Below are 20264 nucleotides of genomic sequence, written 5' to 3' on the forward strand. Positions count from 1 at the left end.
GGAAAGACGGGCGTCTAATCACGATGATTTACTTGGTACTCGGTACACCACCACCACCACGGGGTAAGTTTCATGATCGGTTTGTCTTGTCTTGATTAGACAATGGAATTGCATTCCTATCGTAGATTATGAGTTATGATTCCCTGATCTTGCGACAATTACATCTTGTCTTGATCATATTGTCTTACTTGAATGGACCAAATCAGAGCCGACAGAAACAAAGTGATTAGCTAGTGATTTTGGGCATCTCAGCGACAACAAGGGATCAACCTCCTGATGGACGAGTATAGAGCTTAGATCATAGAATCAGTAACAAGAACATATCATATAGAATATAGAACATAGAACACAAGGACACGCCAACACATTTGATACACGATACACGGATAGATGGGAGATATAGGATGTATAAATATCATTATTCATATCTGGGTAACTTCGATCATATAAGAAGGAAAGGTTTCTTCACTTTCAGAAATGTCATCTGGTGTGAGTGATAGTAGGATCTTCTACTTTCGTCTCTAATTCTATTTGATATACTGATGTATCATGTTTTTTCAACCACCGATGTTAGGTATACTTGTATTTCTAGGTGTCCCGACATTGTTTTATTGGAGCGGGTATGATTTGACACAGATAGGTGTTGACGTGAGTCGATCTCTCATTTCTCTCTCTTATCATGTTATCATCCTTTAATATCCTTGAAATACAATACTTATCGAATCCCGCTCCTCAACCATACGTAGTCTCAATACCTCAACCTCGAAATCATCTACGACTATTACTCAGGTACAAATACAAATACAAGGCCTCATAACAGATGTCACGGTGAAGGTAGGATCGTAGGTGGGGTACCGGGTTTTTACGTCTTTGATAAGATCTGGTATAAATCTGGAGAATTCTGTGAGTGATTTAAAAGCACTATTCTGCTCAAGCCAAGAAACACAAAGGAATAATCTCATCGTCACGTCCATCTTGATTATCCGAGGTCTGAATGATTGACTTGACGTTAACTTAGATATCTTTACGGATCAACCTGATCAAATCACCTTACCACTCTTGACCGCTATATCGAGTGGATCAAACCCTATACGTATCAGACCTTCATCTGAATCGCCTGTTCTTCAATCAAGTAAACAACGTAAGGCTCATAAAGAGCGGAAAGAGGTAATGAGATGTTATTTGGATGAGACAAGTGAGTATTCCTGTTTTTTGTCCGAAGAAAAATCTTGATAATCCACATTTATCTAATTGCTTTGATTGTGATAACAGTATGGATGAATACTGGTGTTCCATCATTCTCTGTACCTCTTGATGATCCATTGAATTCGGTAATGGAACCTTTGGTAGAGGAAGACGGTCTGAATCGAAGATCAAGAATAGCCAAACAGTTCAATTGGGAATTTCACCATTATCATTTCCTTGCTGAATCGTTGTTAGGAATAGCATCTTTGGAAATCACTCGACATATATATGGTCACCCATCGATATCACAAGAAGGGAAAGATGTCGATCAACAACAAGCGTTACATGATGTTACAGGACATCAGTATGGGTATGATGTAGATCGAGAGATGATCGATAAACAGTGGTTAGTTATTCCGTGGGAAGAAGAGTGGAAAGATCAATATGGATTAAATGAACCTATAGTCAGTGGACTGTTCCATAATCGTGAGTTGTCTCGATGGCATCGTATTGCACAATCGTATATGTACTGAATTGTCGGATGAATTGCCAGATTTTGTGGATAGTCGAAAATGGAACGAGACTACTCTTGACGATAACTGGATAGGCTTTGAGAGAGGTGAGTTCACCTTGATCCACCAATTTACGAAACCAAGGTTGATGCTATGTATAGTGGTCATAGTCGATCGGTGGTCTTCACAAATGCACAATCCCCAAGCTATTCAATGGAACAAAATGGCTTTAGATATATTCAACCTACTCCCATCTTCGTCTGCTTCGTCACAGTCCCTGGAAGTTGAACCCATGTTCTCACCTTATCGAGACAAGTTTTTGGATTATATGGATATTCAAAGTCTTCATCGATCGAAAGCAGGAACGGCTCTACATCCTTTACCCAAGATCGTGTATGTTGATAGACAATCATCCTCTCGAACGCTGTTACCGGATGATCACGAGGGTTTGATAGGTATCTTGGATGACTTGACGGAGAAAGGTATAGCAGAATGTGTGGTGGGTAAATTGGAGGAAATGAAATATAAAGATCAAATCGGGTTGTTTGCCGATGCTGATGTGAGTTCATGATTTGCCTTTACTGAGATTGAGCTTGAGGCTGAACTGACCGCCACTGTCAATTACGATGGGTATTGGATAGATTATCATTGGTGTACATGGGAATGGATTGACTCATCAGATGTGGATGGCTCCAGGGGGGATGGTCATCGAAGTGAGTGTGACCCTTTTTCTCATTTTCATTTAGCATTGGGCAGGACGCTGATGGACAGTATCCATTTGACATAGATATTCCCTCCAGGAGTGTTTTTGAGAGATTATCAGTTGATAGCTCAAGTAGTAGGACACGAACATATAGCTATTGTAAGTTGTGTTCGTTCTTGTCATGTCTTATCAAATGTAGATAATCAAGGCTGATTAAAGAACCATTGTATGACATCACAGCTGAATAGCCGGATATACACTAGACAAGAATGGGAGAACGAACCTGATAAATTACTAGCATCTCATCCGGACGAAGCGAATGATCGGAATATCACTGTGAGTACAGTCCACCCCTATGGTCTGCACTGTGGGTAACTGAAGCGGAGCTGATAGGGGGAATTCGCTCTTTTTGTCTTCAGTTAAGTCAAGGATTCATCGAAGATCTGTTGTACCTCAAAGCGAATTATCAAGTTGATGTTGTAAAATAGCGATAGTGAAGACTCGGGAACACATATTATACTTGGCATATCATCATATCATCGATACTGTATGGGATGCATGGTGACTATCTCTGTTACTGACATGCTGACCAGCAGATCTAGGAGAGATTTGATGATCTGAGACATGTGAAACGTTGTTGGTGTTTGGAGGCGGTCCGTGATGAGGTGTACATCCAGATCCAAAGGACCCTCAGTGTGTTTGTGTATTGATACTCGGACTCGACACAGATACGAAGAAACACAAACCACATGAACAAACACACTAGCTTGGCACCACAGACCAAACGATCGGAACAGTGAATGCCTCTGACCATGCACTTGCATATGGAGATGTTGACAGATACTGACCACTTCTGCAAAACCCTTTTTCATCTTGACTCACGCATGTTGATACGGTGAACATTACCGTTCACCACCCCGGCCTACGATGTCTTGGTCAAATTGGGTACAAGCACTGTCGAATAGCGGAAGCTGGGAGAAGTTCAGGTCAAAGCGAAGGAACACCAACATACTTATGATATCGGGTGAGTAACAACCCTGGGCATGCCAAGATGATCAGAATGATGGATCAGCCAAGATGACGGAGTGAGTAGGTTGTATATTTCTTTTCTTGATTTCGACATATTTGTATACACCAAATGCATTTCACTTTGATCTCATTGTGAGTCGGTTGTTCTGTCGATGGTCGCCATAGACCATTGAACTCCCTTCCATGTTCTATTCCCGTAGATCGTAAATGAGATCAGATTAGGTAAACCTACGCAGCTGGTAGGTGGGGTACCGGGTTTTTACGTCTTTCAGGATTTATGGTACAGGAATGGTACTTTTTGTGAGTGCACGGCCTAAAGCACTTGACAGACCGATCTATCACTCTAGTACATTGACTGGTCATAGCACTAATAGTTTTGCTATATAGATGCTTTCCATGAGAACGTCACGGACGTACCTCTGCCTGAGAAAGATAAGATCATGTCAGGTCCTCATACCATTATGACTCGACCTCTGTCGACTCAAGAGGAATTGATGGATTCGCAAATTGGGCAGATCCGATACTTCAACGGACAAACCAGCAAGTTCCCCTGCCTGACCCTAATATCAAATTCAGATCCAAGAATCCTCAGCTGAGTATGAAATTTCGATTTAGTATTCCTGAACGACGGTGCAGATCAATACAATTGGTCATACCTCAATTGGTTCTACCATCTAGCGGCAGAAGCTCTATTGGGAGGTATCGTTTCTCTCGGATTATCAAATGACTTCTTGGAGGAAGGTGTACCACGATTGATGATTCCGTGGGAAGGAAATTGGAAAGATGGTTATGGGATAAATGATGGTATGGTCAAAGGTATCTTCGGGAAGGATCTGGTGGAGAGAAATCAGTGGGAAATGTGGAGTATCTCAGGCGAGTGGATAGGATTTGAGAAAAGTTAGTCTCACTTCAATCAATATCCCTACTTAATCCCTTGTCAGTCTCCTACACTTCGCTTACTACTACTGGATCTCGGAGAAGGAAGACTGACGATAGTTGGCTGAATTCATTGATAGTGGTCATCGTAGATCGATATGCCTCTCATCGACATAATCCAATCGCCAACGAATGGAACAAAATGTCCCTTCCTATCTTTGAAGAATTGCCTTCACCTCCTCCACCATTCTTCGCACCTTATCGACAGAATCTCTTGCAGAACCTGCACCTATCCGTGTCAACAGCTCGTGGCAGGGTAGGAAAAGCTTTGAATGATGTTCCCAAGATCGTTTATCTCGATAGACAAGAGACGAGTCGGAAGCTTAGCGACGAAGATAATGATGGTATACTGGGAGTCTTAAGAGATTTAGAGAAAGATGGGAAAGCCCATGTTGGAGTGCCTCATTTATCGGAAATGGGATTCAAGAATCAAGTGAAGGCTATTAAAGACGCTGATGTGAGCTTGGAATCACCCAAGAGAAATGAAAATGACTGATGTAACACACCGATAGATCATCATTGGTATACATGGGAATGGGTTGACTGATCAGATGTGGATGCCGGAAGGTGGGATGGTCATTGAGGTGAGTCTGTGGGTGTGATGCCATAGGTCCTCGCTAATTGGGATTGCGCTTAGCTTTTTATCCCAGATGCGTTCTTGAGAGATTATCAGGTCTTGAGCCAAGCTTTGGGTCATCGTCACATCGCTATAGTAAGTCTCATCAATATCGTAGTTAGCTTTTAGCTTGAATATCTTATTGTATAATTATAGTGGAATGACCGTATACTCCCGCCATCCGAATGGAAAGACATCGACGGGCAGATGAATCCTACATTAATGCATGATGGGACGTTGATTCCTGTGAGTAAGATTGAAAGACTCATACAATCCTACAACATCAGACACGGAACGTCTGAGATCAATTTGCTGTAGATTTGCTGATAAATGTGGGATCCGAACCACGGTATAGTTGAATACGCCCTTCATTCAGACGTTGTTAGAAGACCTGATCGTAGAGATGAATCAGCACCTATGACTTGCCCCTTCGACTCACTTTATCCAACGGTACACATTACTCACCTATCTTTGTAGATCTCATCGAAGCTTAGCTACATATCAACCTTATTTCATAATTTACGTTCTTGCTGAATGGTTGTCACGAGGGTCATTCTTTTGCATGCACGTGCGTGACGTTAGAGATCTTCCGAGTGATTCAGGAACATCCGGCTTCAACATACCTTCAAGGGAAAACGGGACGGGTCCTTCGATCTGATAGGATAAAAGGCTAGACAAGGTAATTGAAAGTCGCGTGCGTGCTTCGAAAAAAATGTCAGAATATTGGAGTTAGGTCACTACTCGTAGCGTAGCTGTGATGCCATCGAAATGAGTTTGCAAGTAAAAAGATAGAAGAGGTTCAAGCGAGATTAGGAATTAGCTCTGAGTTGCATCTTCTTATCATATCATAAATAGTATCCCTCTTCTCTTTCCACCTTCTCTCGTGCTTGGATCGGTTCCAGGTAATTGAATATCCTCCAATCCATAACCAGCAAAAATAGAGGCCGTCAGAATACAAATATTATAGCTATTTACCATTCCCCAAATACCGGTCGTAAAGCAAAAGCTCCAACAACAGCATCAAGATGTCCGATGCAGAGAAATACGGTGATGGAGGGAATACACCCCTACCTCAGCTGAGCGGGGCAGTGACCCCCATGGAAGGTAATAATGATGCTACGTTGGGTAAAGGTAGTGTGGATGATGAGGTCTTGTTGGCTAAATTGGGGTAAGTCAAGTCGTGCGATTCGTTATATCGTTAATCACTTGTTCTTCCTTCATCTGCTCGTCGTATACATAAGCCCTCATGATGGTTGATCCAGGCTGACTTAGTGTGTGTTGATAGGTATAAATCCGAGTTTATGAGGGAGTTTGGCAATTTAGAAACCTTCAGTTTCGCTATGAGGTGAGTCGAGCCTATCAGGCCTCCTCAACTTTACTTGGCAAATTGCTGATAATGTTTGTCTCGCAGTATAATGGGGTATGTCGAATTACTTTCGGGCAAAAGGAGAAACCCGGAGTTGTTCTGATTTTATGGTTGGTCGCAGAATGACAGCTTCTATCGCTACTACTTTCACCACACCCCTCACATACGGTGGTGTAGCCTCTGTAGTCTGGTGTTGGCTGGCGGGATCTATCAGTGAGTTGTCCTTGGCATTTGTATCGGATCAAGAAGATGTTTATGCTGAATTGCTCTATGCACAGTGAACATTAGTTTGGGAGCTTCTATCGCTGAAATCGTCTCTGCCTATCCTACTGCCGGTGGATTATATACTGTGAGTATCTTGCCCTTGTGTAAAACGTATTGAATTAAGGTGTACTTGGTGGTACAGGCTTCGGCAGCTTTGGTACCTAGGACCTACAGACCCATGTAAGTGCGACTATGCTTGAACGTCGCCCAAATCATAAGCTGATAAAATGCTATCATCAATCACATTTAGTGTCGGTTGGGTCACGGGTTATCTGAATATCTTGGGTCAAGTCGCTGGTGTAGCTTCTACTGAATGGGGTTTATCAGGAGTAAGTCCAGCCTATTTGTCATCTGCCCAAATTTGAATGAGACGAGAAGAATAAAGAGCTGAATCGCTGAATTGCAATGTTCGTCTAATCCATTAGATGATCCTTGGTGCCGTGGTAGTATGCCGAGAAACATACGTTATTGAAGTATGGCATCAATTCTTATTATTCTGTGGTCTACTCGTAATGCACGGATTACTCAAGTAAGTAACACTTTCATCTTTCATTACTTCTTGACCTGACAATCCCGGCCTAACACTGACTGATTCCCAAATCATCCCAGTTCACTGCCTACAGCCGGGTTGGCTAGACTCACCCGATATTTCGTATTCATCAATATCGGTTCAGCGTTGATCATCATCATCACCTTGTTGGCTTGTACACCCAGATCCGAGATGCACCCTGGTAGTTATATCTTCACTGAGACTATCAACGGTACGGGATGGCCTTCGAATGGGTTGGCAGTTTTGATGGGTTTACTCTCTGTCCAATGGACGATGACGGATTATGATGCTGGTGAGTTGAATTCCAGAAACCCCTGTGTATCCTTGCTGACTATGGTGCTTCCACGTAGCCGCCCACATCAGTGAGGAAGTTCACAGAGCAGCTATCGCAGCTCCCGTGGCTATCTTCGTCGCAGTGCTCAACACCGGTGTAAGCGACAGATTTTCTTTAAATCTTATCGGTGTAAAGTTTGCTGATTTTCGGACCATCGTGTGTGATCTCTAGGCCATTGGATGGATCCTCAACATCGTACTATGTGTCACCGCTGGTGACGTATCAGAACTTCCGGGTCCATCAGGAAATGCCTTTTTGGGTATCATGTACTTGAGAATGGGTAAAGCGGGTGCTATGGTCCTTTGGTCATTTGTCTGGTAAATTGCATCTGTCTTCATCACCTCCGAAAGCGCTTTCGATTGCTGATCTATCAACCCTCTTTAGCCTCATCGCAGCATTCACCGTTCAAACCGCTCTTCAAGCCAATTCACGAACTGTATTTGCTTTCTCTCGAGACGGTGCATTCCCCGATAGAGGTTTATTCGGCAGGATGAACCAAACTACCAAAACGCCCGTTATCGCCGTTTGGGTCGTAGTGGCCATCAGTGTTTTGATGGGTGTATTGGCCTTTGCAAGTTTAACCGCGGTGAACGCTATCTTCTCGATGGTAAGTTGTCATCCTCTCTCAAAGGTGTGACTTGGGGAGAAGGAACGTAAGCTGACTTTTGGCATTGTGTGCTGGAATAGTGTGCAGTAGCACTAGATTTGTCATACATCATTCCAGTCATCTGCAGGAGGATCTTTGACGGTCATGAAGAAGTCAATTTCACCCCTGGACCATTCTACATGAGAGGATGGGGTCTTTATGTTAACATCATCATGTGAGTGATGTTCACCAAAGTGGTAATGCAGTTTATTAAGATATGATACTGATGATGGCTTAACAGGGTCGTATGGACTTTATTCGAAGTTACCATTTTGGCTTTCCCAGCTTCTTGGCCGCTTACCTGGGATACTTTCAACTACTCTGTAGGTCGATCATGCTCATTTACTTCTTTTCTCTTTCTCTACTGATGTGGCCTGCTTGCTGATGATATTTTCGGATCATTCCAGGCCCCAATCACAGGAGCAGTAATGGCTCTCTCGCTCGTATGGTACTTTGCAGCAGGAAGGAGGTACTACGATGGACCCAAATCCAATCTATCTACCGAACAAAAAGCAGCCATCAAACCTGAACTCTAAATCGAGTTTTAAAACCACACCAGAAACAAAAGTTTTCAACAAAGCTTTCATCATTCTCGTACAAGATAAAGATACCAGTAGATAGAGAAAGAAAGAAGAATTCGTGCATTCCGGGTCGTTCGTTATTGTCGTTGTAAATCGTTATCTCATCATAACGATACGAATATCATTATCTGTTCAGTTTTTTTGATTATCCTTTGAGCTATAGCACCTAATTATCATCGTCATCTATATCACCTGTCCAGATCATAGTATACTTTCTTAGACAATTAGGCTACGCTGGTGGGTATAGATATCAGATTAAATAGATGCATAGCTTCTTTGCGCCATATCGTGTCTCTTACATTATCTCGTGCTGTAAATCCATTGGGGTTGGGATGGTTACCGAAGAACACCATATGATGATCAATCCCATCCCCTTATCTAGTTGGTCACTGCTACGACATGAATTTCTATAGAATGAATGAGGATGCATTGGTTCAAACCCCCTTTACAGATCTACAATCCACTCATTGCTTACTTCTACAACTCATCGCACAACAACACTCTTTCCCGCTTCTAATTATCCACACAAATACACATACACATATTTTCGTTCCACTGTACGGCCAAATCCCAAAAGATTTTCCCCTAACTTATTCATTCTTCTCTAGATTTCTAAAAATCATGCCTTGTTTCCTTTTAGGTTTTCTTATTTCCTAGTCTAGTTATCGAAACCCTCTTGGTTCTTGATGATGACTTTCATATCACCACCCGCAGCGACAGCCTCGAACGCTTCGGTAGCTTGAGTCAGGGGGAAAGTCTTGGTGAGTAGTTGTTTGAGATCGACCACTCCTCTACTTAACATGTCGAGTGCAGATGGGAAACAAGAAGCGGTATATCGAGTAAGACCTGAAAGGGTGAAATGAACTTGAATTAGCATCATACAGTATGGTAACGTACTGATTGACTCACCCACAACGTTGATTTCTTTATTTGAAACAGCGAGAGTTGGGAAATTATTAGTCTGAATATGACTTAATCCCACAGCGAGGTCTGTCATAGGTCAGTAGGTAGAGTGATTAGCTGCATGAAATGCTGATGACGAGACGAAGAGAGGTATAAACCAAATGATACTCACAAGTACCACCCTGTTTAGCAATAGCTATACCCAACAACATACAATCTTCCGCACCAGTAGCTTCCACAACTCTATCTACACCTTCTTCCTCTAAAAGACCTGCCTTTTCCGCAAACTCAGCAGCGATCTTCTTAGCCTGTTCCCATTTCCTGTCACCTAAAGTCTCCTCGTGATCTTCGTGATCGTTAATTTCCCCATCACCGATCCCAGCACCTGAACCATCTTCGGCCAACTTCTGCGCTGGACCATTACCGTTAGGTTGGTTGATGAGGGACTCGGTAGGCAAATCACCGATAAGGAAAACATGGTCGATAATTGGTTTACCAGTTAGAGGGGAGATGTATTTCTTGGCGAACTCGACTCGATCAGGGTTGTTATCGAATGCAATGATCTTACGAGCCGAGTAGGCGTGGGCGACAGCTGCAGTTATCAAACCGATGGGTCCACAACCGCTACAAGTAGGAAATATACAAGTTAGTATATCAATAAACCATCATGAAGCGTAGAGTGAGGAACCGGACTCACAAAATGGCCAGTGTCTTGTGGGGTCTGAGATCAACTCTTTTACCGATTTGGACACCGACCTGAATGTACATTTGTAGTCAGCAATCTCGATTCACACTGAAGGTGAATGAGGATTTTGGGTGGAGACAGAACTCACAGCAAGAGGTTGGATACATCCAGCTTCATCCCATGATATGTGATCAGGGACATGAGGAGCCATATCGGCTGGTAGTGTAAAGTACCTAGATAGAGATCCAACTGATCCAGGTGCACCGCAATACCTCATATCTACAAAGTGAGACCACATGATCAGCTTGCTTGCCCAGTTGAAGAGAATGCATGGAGGTACAGCCAGACTTACCAAGACAGATATTGACTCTACCTTCTTTACAATTTATACATCTTCGACAAGGAAGTCCAGGCTCGACTATACGTGTTTATATACCACCAATAAGTTTCACAATTCTGGATTGTTGGAGGGATGACTGTGACTCACTGGCGACTCTATCTCCAATCTTATGCGATTTGACCAAATCACCCACAGCGATTACTTCACCTGAAGACTCATGACCCATCACAATTGGGTATTTCACTGGTCTACCGCCTACTCCACCTGCAAGGTAGTTATGCAGATCGGAACCGCAGATACGTAAAGAGCGCAAAGAACGTATGTTAGCTCAAACCGCATGATGGTCCAGGCTAAGTGAGAGATGGAATATAGGAAGAAAAAGAGATAATACTCATCTGTTGAGATGACCTTGACCAATACTCCATCGGGTTGCAAGATCGGTAAATCATTAGGTCGAACTACGATCTTCCTCTTGGCTACCAAATTACAAGAATGATTGGGAGGGAGGTTCAACGAGGTTACTTGAGGTGGTTGCACCTTATTCAAGAAGTGGAATTCGGCCATTGTGAAGTGAATGGGTGACAGATGGTAAAGTTGTTGGAGGATTCGATTCGTTCTTTACGATGTTGAGGGTCTATATACGTATGTGTACATATCAATCAGAGCGATGAGATCTCCTTTACATTCTTATATACCTACCTGCTCACTCCAAGCATGAGCCAAAAAAACCGACATCAGCAGAGCAGAGCTAGAACCCATCAATGCAACAGTCCGGAGACCCTCCCCCACTTGATTTCGGCCCGAGCTAACCGACCACCATCCATCCTCAACCCGAAACCGGTTCGGTAATGACCGACAAACCTCTTCGTCACTTACGGTACGTTGCTTGGCTTGGCTGCATATCATGAGCATGGTAATTTACCTTTGGGCGGAATTGAGTCTATGGTATCAATTTGTAACAACTTATACATGCAGAGAAGAAAAGAGGACAAAGATCTAAGTGATAACTTTTGGTATTTCAAACAATACAAAATCGTAATATTCAGCTTCCATCACGCTCGCCCATTCACCTCCCACATCCTCACTACCCGCTGTCGTACCACCGGATTTGGTCTTCTTGGTCGATGGACCACGAGATGCTGATGCAAGGTAGGTGTAATGATCAGATAAAGATCGGAGTGTCTTGACGGCTGTTTTGGGTTCGGGCTGTGATGCGAGATCAAGTGTTAGTTCTGGTCAACGTATAGCAGAGACGTAATGAAGGAAAGGAAAAGCGGTTACATATATATGAATCCATCTCTTCCATGATGGGATTGTTGGAATCATTCGCTGTTGACTCACCTTCACGATCACACCAGCATAATCAGCCGGTAAACCATATCTCAAGACACTCTCCACGAACAATCGGACAGTCTTGAGATGAGCCAAAATCTGATATGCTTCTGAAAAGTTTATTCGAGTGAGACGTAAGAGCTCGGTCTATCGTGTTGAATGGAGAGGATTATCAGCATCAGAATTGATGTTGGACTGATCGTCATGCACCTCAAAGCAGTCTGAAGGGAGGGATGAGGATAGCTCATACTCACCCATAATTCTTTCTCTTCAATAGCCAGCTCTGCCAATTCCTTCTTTTGCTTCTCCAAAGCCGAATCATCCCATTTAAAATCTCTGACTATGAACCTGTATCATATTATTGTCAGCTTTGTATAGCGGAACCATAGGCTATGTAATAGTTGACTTACTTGTTTTCACGACATTTATGTATGAACTCCTCCTTGACCTTCTTGAATACCGTCACAGTCTGGAGGAAGTAATCCTCATCCGTAGCGATTCGTCTACAAGGCAACGATTGATCAGCCCATCATGTTTCTAGCGAAAGGAGGAGCTGAAGAAACGTGTAATTTGATGACTCACTGAGAACTTCTAGGTACCACCATATTCGTCAATCTCTCGTATTTATCTGCCCAGTCCTTTTGTAAATTCCTGAACGGTCGCGTACATCAGCTTTGCAAATAGGGCGAAGATGACACGGTGATCGCTCACTTGGGGACAGCAACAATCAATGTCTCCATGAATTCACTGTTCTCCACTAAATCGTTCTTGTTAACCACATCAAGCAAGGAACGTTGTGACAAATTTCCCCTAAATAGTAAAGATGTCAGCTATCTTGGCAGTCCAAGCGAATTCTAAAACAGCTCACTGTTGTTTACGTTGTAAAGTCGTCAAACTACCTTTAGCGAGATTGTAAGATTGAGATTTCTGCTTCTGCGTTGAATCTATGGAATTGATTTCCTGTAAGAATGGTGACAGTGTTAGCGAATGGCCTTTGCGATTGTAAAACCCTGTCTATTTGAGAATTATGATCATCCAGATACATCCTACTGAGCAAGGTCTCGATCATGAACAGCTGATATAGGTGAATCACCTGTGATCGAGGTGAATTCGGTTCGAAATGGATTGGAACACTTCGTGTTGAAGGAGTATTGTCTTCCTTTGATCAAGTTACATCCACGCTCTATCCAGAACCAAACAGCCCATCTTCACCAATCCATCATCATTTTCCTACCATTTATCACGACGTATGCCACATTTCATGTCCGATACGAAGAAGAAAGCACACTCACCTTGGTCAAAGCCTCCACAACCTCCAATACCTTCCCACCGCTACCCCATCTTCCTTTATCCCATCTGAAACCACCTCCGCCACCTAACAAGAACTCCTCAGCGGGTCTATCATTAACCCTAGCGTGTTGAGCAACTTTGGCCGAGTCGTCCGAGACTAACGAGCGGAGTGTGTCGAGCAATTTGGAGACGGTCGAGGTGAATTGGGAGTCTAATTTGGGGAGGGCATCGGATAATGTGAGAAGGGAGGAGAGGGTTCCGGCCTATTTCAATGGACGTGGTCAGTATACCTATCCGGCACATCAAGATGACGATATAGGGTATGGCCAATAAGAAAGATCGCCTTCGAGGTTCCGCTGAAAGGCGAGGTCTTGGAGTGTCTATAGAGGACTCGACCCACCTTCAACTCTGGTATCTCCCAAGTAGCCACCTCGACATCCTTCCCGATGGCATTGCTGACCTCATTGAGCATCACATTGGGGTCACCATCTTTCAGGGGAGTAGCGATAAGCCAGTAAGATAGGTCGGATGGCATCTTGCTGGTGTGAGATTAGCTTTAGGTAGGCTATTGAGTGTGTTGACAAAAGAGTGTATCTCATAAGTTAGATTGATGACGATGGATGAATTGTGAATTGTGAATTGATGGGCTCGAGGGTAAGCTTAAGCGGATGTGACCTGCCGCGTGCCTAAAATGCCCTCACTCCGGTTAGGCGTCCCCGTTGCAGTCTGATCCCGTCGGAAGTTGAATATGCCGAGGTAAAGCTGTGAGCGTCATCGTCGTTGGTCCTTCATATTGGGTTCCAGAGATATCTAAACGACTATCAATACATGAAATATATAAGCTCAGCCCATCTCGCCATCATCCTCCGTGAATGCCAGTATCGATATCTATAACAGTAGAGCCTTATAATTCAATTCTCATATAATCACATACCAATTTATCAACAACCTTAGTACCACCCAGAATGTTCTCTCGAACATTACGTTCCTCTTTCACACCGATATCTCGATCCATCCCTCATTCCGCTCCTTCATCATTGCTTGCTAGACCACAGATACCACGCAACATACATACATCTATACGACGATCCGCAAAATACGAGCGATTCCCCTCTGGATATTCCCCTTCACCTGGACCTAATGGCGGAGGAGGAACGGACATATGGCAGTACTTCAAAAGAAGACTAGGGGGTGATAGAGCTGTTTGGGTATATGGGATCGGTGTGGGTGGTGGTGGTATATATTATGTTACTCAGTACGCTGACCATTCTAGAGTCCCCTCTCTCTCGTATGTGATGTAGCTTACATGCTGATTCGAATGGTAGTTTGGAAAGAGTACCTGAAACGGGTAGATTGAGATTCATGGATGTTGATGAAGCTCAAGAAAGGGAGGTCAGTTCAAGTTTAGATTTACAAGCTGGACGAAAGTTGTACCCAGATCAAGAGGAAAAGTCATCAGCTAATATCCGTCACTGTGATACAGCTCGGTCGTCAAACCCAATTACAAACGCTTAACGAATATTCCCGGGCTGTCTTACCTCCCAACCATCCTACGACGAAGCGAGTTCGAGCGGTAGCTACTCGTATAATAGAATCGTCGGGATTAGGAAGGGTCAAATCGGGTGGTGAGATGGGTGCGGTGGAGGGTAAAGTCCCTAATTTTGGCGGCGGAGAGGATATAGGGGAGATACTGTTTGGAGGTGGTGAAGCTGGGAAAGATGCTAGGGAAGGTAAAGAGACTGAATGGGAGGTGAGCAGACGTACTCCTTATTGCTACTGTCCCGTGGCTGACCTAACGAGATTGGATGATTGATGGACAGGTCTATGTGATTGATGATAAAAAGACGAAAAACGCATTCGTGCTGCCTGGAGGCAAGATATTCGTTTTCACTGGGATATTACCGGTCTCAGCGAATGATGATGGTCTAGCGACGGTTTTGGGTCATGAGGTAGCACATCAGGTTGCTAGACATCCAGCAGAAAGAATGAGCTCAATGAAGGTCAGTTGCCAAGTTTTCGATAGACCTTCTCGTTCAGCTGACATATATAAGCAATGATTAGGTCCTCTTCGCATTGGGCTTCTTGTTTGAATCATTGGGTCTGGATGTTGGTATTACTAGATTGCTCCTCACGTTTATGTTACAGTCAGTTGAGCTTGCTCTGTCAACCGTCGGGATGTCACGAACTGATCACATGATGGGGAATTTGCAGGTTACCAAATTCAAGGAAGAATGAATCCGAAGCTGATTTCATTGGATTGCGATTGATGTCGTGAGTGTGTTTCGCCTTTATCCTTCATTCTAGATCTATGACTAAGTCGTTTTGATGCATCAGGAAAGCATGCTTTGATCCTAATGAATCTACAAAGTGAGTTTTATGGCATCTTCAACCCTTAAAAGACATTTCTAGCACCATCAGTTACCTTCCCCTTAATTAACCCCCTCCAGGATATCAATGCGCATCTCAGGAAGATCATTTGTTAATGAAGATTGCATTAAACTCATAGGATGTGGCAAAGAATGTCAGAATCTGAAAAAGGACGTGGTCTACCTACCGACTTCTTATCGACCCATCCGGCGAATGAGAAAAGGATAAAGCAATTGGAGAAATGGATGCCTGATGTGAGTATTCTCTCAGGATCCGGAATATCCAATAATCGCGCAATATTGATTGGATGCATATGGAACAGGCTTTATCGATTAGAGCTGCTAGTCCGTGTGGAGATACTTCGTCTTATTACTCTGGATTCATGGATAGCTTGAACCCTACTAGTCCATATAGTAAAAGCATATGGTGACGGTGAGGATACGAGAGATGAAGTGGGGGACTACTCAGATGTGATTGCCGAATTGTCATCATCACATCGCTATAGAAACAGACGAGGACGCACACCAAGGTAGGATTCCGGTTTTAACGGCCTTTTTGCTGGATGGTGGATCATTATCGTACGATAATGGACGTGAGAGTAGGGCATGCTTTGCGGATGTTGTTTGTTGTAGTCGGAGATGTTGTTCGGTGATACTGTAATAAGCTTGAGTCAGGTCATGGCATTGCCGCTTTCTAGGTACACATAAAACGCCTCTGATGTATGCTATTGTATCTGATAACGTGCTCTCGGTTACAGGAGAAGAGCAGTAAAGGAGAGAAGCAATGGCAATGGGTGATATCATTCAATTGAATAATGAAAGATCTGTGCGTCGTTACCCCGTGTTTTGATGGGTATCTTTGATGGCTAAGGGTAGATCTGATTGAGTTGCAAGTTGTCGCTGATTGTGTGTCAAAGGCGGTTATGATGTCACATCTGGATGGGATGGGATCAAAATTGCTGCTGTAGTCTATTGATCGCTCAACGTCCTTCCTCTGCAGTTTGAGAGATCACCGTGATCTATGCTCACTGCCTGACGAAACGGTCCTTTGAAACTTCTAGCCTCCAACTAATTTAGGGTTCATTAATGACAAGTCGACTTTACCTCATGTTTGACGGGAGCCAACATCACCGCTTCTTAACCCGATGGAAGAGACCCTTAGTCGATGGTATGGCGATGAATTATGCGACTGTGCCGCATAATTTCCTATGAGTTTGTGAATAGGCGCAAATCTCGTTTCTCCCGCTCCTTCGCTCTTTTCGCATTTTCGAGTCGAGTTGAATAAGAAATGTGTTATTCTGACAGACTGGATATACGAGCATATTCGAGTATGATATGTTGTATATATATATGTACGTGAAATTGACGTTCATGATCCCAAAGTACAATTCAGTCAGTCACAGTCCATCTTTATAACCAACCGCCGGTCCGGCAACCGCAACACCGGGTTTCCATCTATTTGCCACTCGACTCGATCGAATCAACAGATCAGGCTCAGGTTCTCAACAGCTCAGATCCGAAACATTCAACGAAATCATCCCGAGATACGCCTACGTTACCTTAACGGGCCTGAACCTGCTGAGGGAGGGATACTCGTGAGGAGGTATCTATTAGCCTTGTAACACTTTTTACATCCAACATATCCTCGTATATATTTTCATTCAAGACGTTTTCGTTTTATTCTATTTCACTCTTCCTAGGCGTGTTTCTCGCCGTCCTCTGTATACATCCCAATTTTGATCTCTACAATCTCAAGATGCGCACGAAGTCACCTCAAAGCCCTTATCATGATATACCACCTGTTGCCGCTATAGAGGATGGTGGGCCGGCGATCAGCCCGGGTTTAGTTGAGAAACCTCATAGATATAGGTATGATGTGAGTTGACTGTTTCATCCGATCATACCATCCAAAGGAGTACATATAGATAGATGTTCATTGGATAATGACGCTGATAGCATTGTTCTTGCTTTTGTTATGATCAAATTGTGATTAGGTCGTCCAAGGTTTCTTCATCCAGAATGGACCTGAACCGAAACATATGGAATTTGAAGAGATGGTTAGTCCAGTCTTCATATCACTCCAATAGCACGTTCATCATTTCCTAAACAGTCAGTCAGTCGAGTTGATGCACGTGCTAATTCAATTGAAACTTGCATAGCTCAAAAGGAATTTCGGTCTAATTGATGAATCACCTGAAAGATGGGATAACCTAAGAAAGGATGTAAAGAAATTACAGGATGATGCACCTGAGGGTGTCTTATACAAGGTCATGTTTCTAGGTGAGTCATCTGTTGAATATCGTGGTATCATGTATATCGTGTATGAAGACAGCTGATGTCCAATCCTTTGACAGGCCGACATGGTCAGGGATGGCATAATTTTGGAGCTAGCAAATACGGTGTTGATGTGAGTTATTCCATCCTCCCATCGTTATCGTTGGTGTCTCATACAGCTGGCTTTGGCTGATAGTATATATGACTTTCATAGCCATGGGAAGATTATTGGACATTCCTCAACGGTGACGGCGAGATTACGTGGGGACCTGATCCCGAACTAACACCCTTGGGCGTATCACAAGCTCAGGCCATTCAGAAATGCTGGAAAGAGCAATTACCTCATAAACCACCTATATCATCTCAGGAGATGAGATGGTATGTATCTCCGTTGACTAGGACAGGTCAGACGATGTTGGAATCTTGGGGTGAACTGTTGACGGGTGTACCGGAAGTGTGGGAAGATTGGAGGGAGATTTATGGGAGTCATACTTGTGACAAGAGATCGACCAGGGTAAGTGCAGTAGCAGTGATCATCAGAACGAACGATTCCGATTGGATTAGATTGGACTGATCTCGGTTCGTAGACATACATAGCGAATCGTTTCCCCACTTTCAAGATCGAGGAAGGTTTCGCAGAAGAGGATGAATTGTGGAAAGCGGATGACAGAGAGACCGACGCACACATGCAGATGAGAGCACAGAGAGCTATGGATAGATTGTTCGGTCCAGACGGAGCAAAAGAAACTTGTGAGTGTACATTTCTATAATCACCTCATGTATCATTCTATTCATATACTCGTATACTGAATTTCCACTTACACTTATCATCTACTTGGGGTCATAGTCATATCTGTGACATCTCATTCAGCAATCTTACGAAACCTCCTAGCTGTATTACACCATCAACCGTACCCTTTAGCGACGGGTGAGATGATACCTGTTGTGGTGAAAGCTACTAGGTTGAGTGCTGAGGAGATGGACAAACAGGAAGAATTCACCATTACTCGAGTCAGGATGGATTAATCACATACGACCCATTCTGGTGACTTTGATAAACCTTAAATCGCATAAGTAGCTTCATGCCTGTTCATATACATACATTGGCTTTGGTTCTTTGTGCATATAACATTCGGATTCGCTCTTAGGATAGGAACAGAAAAGGTTACATAAGATATAACATATAACGAAATGCATGAATTGGAATGAATATACGATTCACGTCATCCGATAAGATTACGAGTACGACCAAGCAATCCAATCGATCGGTTAAACTGGATCGATCATCTGCCGATCTGACCGCGGACGTCAACTCGTGTCATCAACGTTTTCATTTTGCGATTTGTCGTCATCCTTGCTTGTTAGTGCAATACGAGTAGTAAAAAGTATTCATCTGATCTCAGCTCGCAAAGGGAATGTGTACACGATGAAGGATTGTGGGAACGTGATGTCATGGCATCAAGTCTCGCCGCACAACCAATCACTTCTCACACTCTCTTACCCATAGTCAAGGTCACATAGTGAGTGATCAATCTTCATTCATCTATATCTTTGTGAACCCTATCTAAATTGAACCAAATCGACAAAGACAAACTTCCACTCTTACTATCGCAAGCTCACCCAAATCAACTAAACATGTTGTACAGAACCGCCCTCGCCGCTAGGAGATCACCCATCTCCCTTAAACCCATCGTAGCTGCTGTGAGTGTCACCTCTTACAAGCTCATCGCCAAGTATGAAGCCATGTTGCTGACACCAATATTGTGATCAGAGACTCTACGCAACAGGTCCTAATCCTACCACTCCACCTTCGAGTGGACCAGGTGGACCAGCCGGATCAGCAGGGACAGACAGTAAGTTCAACCCCATCAGTGTATATACTATCTTTCTGCATACAACGATTGAGCTAACCTCCTCCGCCTTCGTTTTGTTCGTGGTATGGTATAGCTCAATCGAACAACACACTCTTATATGGCGGAGGAGCGGTGGCTCTCATCGGATTAGGGTACTACTTCTTCGGCGGAGGATCCACCAATGCTAGAGCTAGCCAATCGCTCAAATCTGCTGAAGCACCACTCAAACAGGCTGAACTTTATAGTAAAGGAGCAGCCGATCGGGCTGAGGTTAAGGTGAGTACATCCTGACGACATATCCATATAAACCAGACCAGGTCCATTATAGCAGAAGCTAACAAGTCGACACCTTCTGTTTGTTTCTCTTTCTCCAGGCCGGAGAATTAACGGGTAAAACTAAAGGGCAATTTGAAGAAGCTAAAGGAGAAGTAAAGAAAGCTTTCAAATAAGCAGGGTATGGAACGAAAGAATGGATGAACAAGTTGGACTGAATATTGAC

The 20264-nt window shown here is 43.5% G+C and overlaps 8 protein-coding genes across 8 annotated transcripts; 6 read left to right on the top strand and 2 right to left on the bottom strand.

Moving 5' to 3' along the window:
* Window positions 1–567: 567 nt before the first annotated feature.
* Window positions 568–2888, top strand: I203_101398 (uncharacterized protein; the record flags this gene model as incomplete). Its single annotated transcript, XM_019148727.1, has 10 exons — window positions 568–648; window positions 747–903; window positions 1019–1195; window positions 1273–1671; window positions 1739–1804; window positions 1859–2256; window positions 2339–2410; window positions 2485–2559; window positions 2641–2736; window positions 2820–2888. The coding sequence occupies 10 exons, from the start codon at window positions 568–570 to the stop codon at window positions 2886–2888; spliced, it is 1590 nt and encodes a 529-aa protein (XP_019001746.1).
* Window positions 2889–3327: 439 nt separating this feature from the next.
* I203_101399 (uncharacterized protein) lies at window positions 3328–5402 on the top strand (the record flags this gene model as incomplete). The annotated part of the gene is made up of 10 exons (XM_019148728.2): window positions 3328–3424; window positions 3494–3561; window positions 3630–3729; window positions 3817–3969; window positions 4045–4326; window positions 4446–4822; window positions 4878–4949; window positions 5003–5077; window positions 5138–5227; window positions 5337–5402. 10 exons carry the CDS (start codon window positions 3328–3330, stop codon window positions 5400–5402), a joined length of 1380 nt encoding a protein of 459 aa, XP_019001747.2.
* A 604-nt stretch (window positions 5403–6006) lies between these two features.
* On the top strand, window positions 6007–8677 carry I203_101400 (uncharacterized protein; the record flags this gene model as incomplete). The annotated part of the gene is made up of 14 exons (XM_019148729.1): window positions 6007–6149; window positions 6267–6326; window positions 6469–6560; window positions 6626–6696; window positions 6754–6791; window positions 6862–6940; window positions 7037–7140; window positions 7221–7453; window positions 7512–7591; window positions 7667–7812; window positions 7880–8102; window positions 8183–8316; window positions 8383–8464; window positions 8549–8677. 14 exons carry the CDS (start codon window positions 6007–6009, stop codon window positions 8675–8677), a joined length of 1614 nt encoding a protein of 537 aa, XP_019001748.1.
* A 703-nt stretch (window positions 8678–9380) lies between these two features.
* Window positions 9381–11214, bottom strand: I203_101401 (uncharacterized protein; the record flags this gene model as incomplete). Its single annotated transcript, XM_065516875.1, has 9 exons — window positions 9381–9568; window positions 9632–9712; window positions 9798–10249; window positions 10323–10381; window positions 10459–10589; window positions 10663–10728; window positions 10798–10914; window positions 10985–11000; window positions 11059–11214. The coding sequence occupies 9 exons, from the start codon at window positions 11212–11214 to the stop codon at window positions 9381–9383; spliced, it is 1266 nt and encodes a 421-aa protein (XP_065373693.1).
* A 432-nt stretch (window positions 11215–11646) lies between these two features.
* Window positions 11647–13807, bottom strand: I203_101402 (uncharacterized protein; the record flags this gene model as incomplete). The annotated part of the gene is made up of 9 exons (XM_019148731.1): window positions 11647–11856; window positions 11992–12129; window positions 12237–12330; window positions 12393–12485; window positions 12565–12633; window positions 12694–12792; window positions 12851–12942; window positions 13275–13535; window positions 13673–13807. The coding sequence occupies 9 exons, from the start codon at window positions 13805–13807 to the stop codon at window positions 11647–11649; spliced, it is 1191 nt and encodes a 396-aa protein (XP_019001750.1).
* Window positions 13808–14237: 430 nt separating this feature from the next.
* Window positions 14238–16069, top strand: I203_101403 (uncharacterized protein; the record flags this gene model as incomplete). The annotated part of the gene is made up of 9 exons (XM_019148732.1): window positions 14238–14527; window positions 14598–14664; window positions 14756–15022; window positions 15093–15272; window positions 15334–15416; window positions 15484–15543; window positions 15607–15639; window positions 15779–15893; window positions 15962–16069. The coding sequence occupies 9 exons, from the start codon at window positions 14238–14240 to the stop codon at window positions 16067–16069; spliced, it is 1203 nt and encodes a 400-aa protein (XP_019001751.1).
* Window positions 16070–17394: 1325 nt separating this feature from the next.
* On the top strand, window positions 17395–18938 carry I203_101404 (uncharacterized protein; the record flags this gene model as incomplete). Its single annotated transcript, XM_019148733.1, has 7 exons — window positions 17395–17514; window positions 17633–17695; window positions 17798–17918; window positions 17993–18045; window positions 18127–18426; window positions 18500–18662; window positions 18760–18938. 7 exons carry the CDS (start codon window positions 17395–17397, stop codon window positions 18936–18938), a joined length of 999 nt encoding a protein of 332 aa, XP_019001752.1.
* A 609-nt stretch (window positions 18939–19547) lies between these two features.
* Window positions 19548–20214, top strand: I203_101405 (uncharacterized protein; the record flags this gene model as incomplete). Its single annotated transcript, XM_019148734.1, has 4 exons — window positions 19548–19613; window positions 19684–19765; window positions 19860–20041; window positions 20140–20214. The coding sequence occupies 4 exons, from the start codon at window positions 19548–19550 to the stop codon at window positions 20212–20214; spliced, it is 405 nt and encodes a 134-aa protein (XP_019001753.1).
* Window positions 20215–20264: the final 50 nt, after the last annotated feature.

This window comes from Kwoniella mangroviensis (genome assembly GCF_000507465.2).
Source record: "Kwoniella mangroviensis CBS 8507 chromosome 1 map unlocalized Ctg01, whole genome shotgun sequence".
Lineage (NCBI taxonomy): Eukaryota > Fungi > Basidiomycota > Tremellomycetes > Tremellales > Cryptococcaceae > Kwoniella > Kwoniella mangrovensis.